At 28.2% G+C, this 6,322-nt stretch overlaps 1 protein-coding gene across 1 annotated transcript; it reads left to right on the top strand.

The window, feature by feature from the left end:
• The first annotated feature begins 1,153 nt into the window (after positions 1–1,153).
• Positions 1,154–4,464, top strand: LOC122503085. Its single transcript, XM_043613509.1, has 2 exons — positions 1,154–4,270; positions 4,340–4,464. The coding sequence occupies exon 1, from the start codon at positions 3,187–3,189 to the stop codon at positions 3,847–3,849; it is 663 nt and encodes a 220-aa protein (XP_043469444.1). The 5' UTR covers positions 1,154–3,186; the 3' UTR covers positions 3,850–4,270; positions 4,340–4,464.
• Positions 4,465–6,322: the final 1,858 nt, after the last annotated feature.

The raw sequence follows: 6,322 nt of genomic DNA, 5'->3' as shown, positions 1-6,322 counted from the left end.
GGCGTTGATCTTCATAGTGTTTTCAGCGAAATTTTTGACAATTTTGAAAAAAATGCATGTATTACCCCCGTGAAACGATTCATTGTATATTGTTGTAGAGTTTTCGATAACTTTTAAAAACCGTAAAACTGACACCAACTCTAATTGGAGTTGGTTTACAGTTCCTTTATGCTTTTTAATATTATTTCCTTATTATTACACTACCGTCCGTGAGTATCAGGACGCTCCTTTTTTCATGAGTGGTAAAATGCTTAAAACGCAGAAAATAAGAATGACAAAAATTTTTCGTATTTTTTTCCTGAAAGCTAATAAAATTATGAAAAGACTGACACCTGATCGAAGAATTTTCGTTAACTATTCTGTTAGATACAGAAAAAATACTGCATTTTGCATGCTTTTCGTAATTTTTTAATTTCTCGAAAACTAATTAACTTTTTTTAGCGTTCTTGGTCTTGTTTCAATCTCTATTCAATGTCGAATCTAATTTAATTAATGGTATTGTGATATAAATTTTTTCAAAAAAATTAAAAACTGTGAAAGTCGGATAAAAAAATTTTGAATTTACTCTGTTTTTTGGTTATAAGAAGCCATTCTAAAATATTCTTAATTATTTATCCTATTTCATACATTAAGAACAAAATTATTTTATTATTCATCATAAAATTTTCCAAATCGATAAAGTTTACAATTTCCATAATATATTTTGATAAAAATAAAAACGCATGGTGGCCTTCTTAGGGCCAGGAGGGGAATTTCATTTGAAAACGATCAGTAATATTCAGATTCTTTTTTTTCGTATTTTTGTAGTGTTAACCCTTAGAAGCACGGTGATCAGTACGACTGACTACATATTTTTCCAGACGTTTATCTCCATAAAAATGAAATTTAAATGTTTACAAACAATATTTTTTGCACATACAAATCAGATATTGTATATGAACAAAAAAATAATTTAATTTGTAAATATTATTAACAAAATATTGATATAAACAAACAAGATTATAAAAAAAGTTTTTTATTCTTTTCAAAATACATTTTTATGCGATGATTCCCAAATTTCGAAGTGACTATTTCACTGCAACGGTTTTTGTGGTCGCTAATTACGAATCTAAGGTAATTTTTAAAAAATTCAAAATGTCGGTGTTACGTTCCGAGCAAGAGCGAGGCTTTTAAATAAAATTAAATAATTTATTTAAAATAGATTTTAAAACCAGTTAGCTGATTAATCAGGTTGGTAAAGCCTGATCTTTATTTTTATTGTAGGATCGTGATCACTTGTCAAAACTATGGGTTTTGCGTTAATAACAAGATAAATATTCCTTTTATTTAATTTATTGTTTATAGTAAGAAGAAAGTTACAATTGTTACAAATTGTTACTTACGTTTAATTACAGATTCGTTGACAAGATTATCGCAGGGTTGTTATAATTGGTTTTCTTGGTTTGAACTCGTTTCAATTGAATGAAACTGAAAGTTTGTTTTATTACACTTGTGTAATATTCACAACTTTATAACAGTTTTTGTGCTAAAATAACAGTTTCACGTTTTCTAAGTGTTAAATTATTTATCTTGCACCTTTTTAGGGGAAAGAAACTTGTTTCTAAGTGACAAATAATATAACTTGCACCTTTATGGAAAGAATTAGTGAAATTTATACTATTAATTATTAATCACAAATACGACAGTTAAAATAGCAAAATTATCAACTCTAAGTGTTAAATTATTTGTCTTGCACCTTTTTAGGGGAAAGAAACTTGTTTCTAAGTGATAAATAATCTAACTTGCACCTTTTTACGGGAAAGAATACAATAATTCGCGTTTTAACCGAAGGGTCGCTCTACAATGATACTGTCCGCACTGAACTACACCGGAACTTTTGACAATTGCTCTTGAATTTGCAGGGGTTTATATAGGACTTTTAGTCCATGTATCGTGTGGGGACAATAGTAAAAAGCACGATTCTAGCCAAAAGAGCATATGTCACGTTTCTAGCTAAAACAACATTGAGCACGTACGGATGTAATATGATCTTTTCTATCTTATTCTATTTTCTATCTATCTATTATTCGAGCTTATAATCAATACTTAGTTCGATATCTGTTAAATTCAAATGTTGTTACATGTTTTCAGTCTTTTAATCGAATCGATAATCGATTATCGATTAATCGATTGTCGATTATCGATTAATTTTCGATTCGATCAATTTAAAGGAATTTCAAATTGATTGTCCGATGACATACGACTAATAACAACATTCGAATGTTATTTGTTTGATTAAATAATTATTATTAGTAATATTAATTAGTTTTGTAATTTGCATTTATTCTTTCTATCATCTTTTTAATCATGCGTCATCTCTTGTCATTCATGGCTTTGACACTTGTCGCAAAAGCATAGTACGTTGACTCAGTTTACTATTTCATTCATATGAGTAGTAACACGTGTTAATGACTCATATGAATGAAGGATTATAATATTTACTTATGATTTCTATCTTATGCTTTTATATTTTAAAATTTGTAATAAATAATGCATTAATTTGGACTATGCCTTTGGACATTGTTCGAACATTAAATTTATGGTTTCTATTTAGTTAATTAGTTAACTAAATTATTAAATTTTTATGAAATTTGTATAAGTTCAAAATATATCGGGATATAACAGTCCTCCCTCCTTAAATCGTTCTTCGTCCTCGAGGAACTTAAATAGTGTATTCTGAACATTCGTAATTTTTACATTTTAGTAGTTGGAGTGATTTTAATAAATTATACAATAACTAATGTGCTGACAAGGTAAGTTGACAATCTAAAGTTTATTTTGAAATGTAGTGAACGTGTCTAAAGTAAGATACATGAAGGATGAGGTAAGTTGTTGTAGAAACATCAGCGAATTGTTCCACGGTCCAGATGTTCTTTATGAGACAAAGGTTTTGCTGTTATCATCAGTTTTGAGGGATGGTGATCTCAGGATCCACGATCTTTATATCCATTGTTCTCTTCAGTTTGCCGTTGATAATGAGTGATACAAGTTCGATAAGCGACGTCTCTACTGTTGATTTCTTTAATTATTGCGTAGAAAACATGATTTCGGTATCGTCGTCGCTTCTTACAGAAATTCCTCATGGTGAGATAATTTGGTGTTTAATTTTTCTTTTCTCTTAATTTTCTCTCTTTTTCTTTTATTATTATGAGTGAATTAAATGACATTAGTGATAGTGATAATGATTATATTGAACAATTTAATTTGGATTTATTCAATGATTCTTTGAATCAGGAAGAAAATGTGCGCGAATTGAGTGACAATTTAAATTTAATGGAAAATCGTAGTGTAAATAGTCAATCTGCCATAGAAGAGACAATTGCATTGCCTTCAACGTCGTCGGGACAAAATGCTTCCAGATTGACAGTTGAAGTTTCCACAGAGTATGGTGCAAATTTTCCTTCAACTGGTGCTGCATCTGCTGATAGTTTTCCGACATTAAATATCGAACTTTGTGATTATGACAATTTAACTCGTCAATTAGGACCTTCAGTTTCCAGTTCTTCGATTTTTCACGTTTCCCAACATAGACTTTTGGGTTTAAGAATTGTTGATATTGAAGAATCATTAGGCATCTATCAATTCGCTTTTTGGAGAGTGCCCTTTGGAACTGCCGCACGAACAATCTGTGACTTGTGTTCATCCATTCTCCAGATTCCTTTCGATATTAGTGATTTTAAAATAATAAGACGATTGGACTCTAAACGTAAGGGAGTGATAGTGCGTGTTCCTAGTGTGGAGTTAAAAAGAACAATTTTAACACTAAAGCACATTTTTTTGTATAGAGGATACCATTTGGATATCCTATAATTTATTATGTAATTAGCTTTTGTGTAATGTTTATTGCATATATATATAATTATATTTCTAAATTTGTATTCTTTGTTTTGTTGTTTATAGATTCCTTTAATAGTGCTTTCTCTCATCGACCTTTCAAAATTGAATTATTGGCTCGAATTATTTTTGGTGTCACTGAATTGCATAGGATATCCAGGGAAATAAAGAATTTAAAATGTCCTCGGGGATTTGCACCAAATTATCAAATAATAAGCTGTCCTGACTCACAACTGAAAATGATTTTCCGCAAATTACCAGCCTCTTGGTCGGTGGTGAGGGGAAGTTCAATAGAAGTGCGAAAACTAAAAATTTCCAAGTCGAAATTGGAGAGGAAGTTGATGCGTTTGGTTGCAGCCCTTGTTGTATCTTCTCAAAATAAGGCGTGTCTTGTGAGGTAATTTGAAGGTTATCTTTTGTGAATTATTTAAGTTTTATCGATTATATATATAATTTTTGTTTTCAGTTTAAAGGGAAAAAACGGACGTTTTTGTCGTTGTGGAAGATTTATTCCAATTAATCGAAGGGAATTGACGTGTATTTGTGGTGTCAATAATGCAGTTTTATTAATTAATGAATCCGAGGAAGAAGAAGTAGATGTAGTTAATTAATTATTACAAAATTTTTTTTTTTATATATTTTTACACATACACATACATGAACATACATCCATACATACATACATACACTTCTTAAACAATAGTTGCAATGTTTATTATAATAAATTAATTTAATTAATGTAATATCGCATTTTATTCTATTTCCTTGTGTCAACTAATTTTCTTTGAATTTTAATTTTTAATTTCTTCCAAATTATCGACTTTTATATACATTATTCGTTAATCAATATCGATTGCATTTTTAATTCAATAATTTTTATTTTTTTCATGATTTTGTGCTAAATTCTATTTGTCCTTAATTTTCTTATATAAATTATTGTCAAAATCGATTTATTTATTGATTAAATCGATAATTCAAGTTGAATTCGTCGAGAGAAGCATCAGGAAAACACGAGTGCAGAGGGAGTATGTTCGCAAGTTCGAGCAGAGATCGAGAGATTTCAACGCCTGGAACGTCGGTACAGTCGGCGAGCAACTTAATGCGGCCTGAAAGTCCCATGTCTTTCTTCTTCTCTCTTTCTTTAATTTTTCTTTGAGGTAGTTATTATTTAGAATTTTAAATTGATATTTGAAATTTCATTTGTTAAAGTTTTTCGATGATTATTTAATGCTACCATTATAATAGCAATATTTTGTTAATTTTGTTTATTAATCTACAATTATATATATAAAATATGTTTTTATTAGTACAAGAAATTTTTCTCCTATATGTTATAATTGTTAGTGCTATTATCATTATTATTATTAATATTATTATCATTGAATTCTCAATGTTATTGATTTTAATTTTTTTTTTTTTGTTTACTTAATTGAAGTTTATTTCAATCATTAAAATTATAATTGTTAATATGTCTTTTTAATTTTATTAAAATTAATTGTGTGTGATTATATAAAGTATTTTGCATCGATGTTTTTATCAATAATCATTAACAATTCAATAATATTTAAGTTTCAAGCCGAGAATTATAACAAACGAACATGCACGGTAAGAGTGTAAGCGACATCGGAAGATGCATGAGTTGGAGACTTTAATGCCTTTCGATCTCGCTCACCGTATAAGAGAGGCGTGGGCCTGTATGTACAGCTATTGGGTAGGAGGCGTGGGCCTGGCCACACAGTGTGTCGCGGGAGACCCTCCTATACTCTTATGCTTCTCTGATACTTTCAGCTCGACGTTGGGACTTTTAAAGTCATTTATTATTAACAATAATTGTTAATAATACTAATAATTTTGTTCTTTGTTCATTTTGACAACTTATTGTTCTAATTTTATCATGTGGATATTTTATTTTTATTAAATTTTATTAAAATATTAAGATTAACAATCATTAATTAATTGTTGTTTATCAATTAATTATTATTATCTAATTTATATTTAGTTATTCAACAATTAATTAGATTGAAAAGTTGTCATAATTCGTGATATAAATTATTACAATTTATTAGGGTAGTTTTTGTTAATTGTTACTTGTTAATATTTAATTAATTAATTAATTATATTTTATGTTATTTTTATTATTATTAGTATTCATTAATTATTTTAAAATTATTATTAAAATTATTATATATATATATTTTTTTTTTTTTTTGTTAACAAAATATTACTCCAGTTTGCTTAATCCTTTAATGTTTGTATGGAAATAATATTTTATTAGAATATTCATATGAATTAATAATTATTGATTATGTATTAATAATGAAGCTTGATTATTATTATTTATTTTGTTATTGTAGGTTAATTAGACGTTATTAAGCATATTTAGTACTTATAAGCATGGCTGTTGAAAGTTTTGTTCGATTTCCATCATGAAGAGCGAATTTTAAAATTT

The sequence above is a fragment of the Leptopilina heterotoma genome, unplaced genomic scaffold (genome assembly GCF_015476425.1).
Source record: "Leptopilina heterotoma isolate Lh14 unplaced genomic scaffold, ASM1547642v1 Lhet_243, whole genome shotgun sequence".
Classification (NCBI taxonomy): domain Eukaryota; kingdom Metazoa; phylum Arthropoda; class Insecta; order Hymenoptera; family Figitidae; genus Leptopilina; species Leptopilina heterotoma.
Note: the sequence above shows the minus strand (reverse complement) of the source record. Positions and strands in the feature narration are given on the sequence as shown.

Excerpts from the sequence above, each read along its gene's own strand:
- LOC122503085 (XM_043613509.1), top strand. The coding sequence starts at position 3,187 with ATGAGTGAATTAAATGACATTAGTGATAGTGATAATGATTATATTGAA.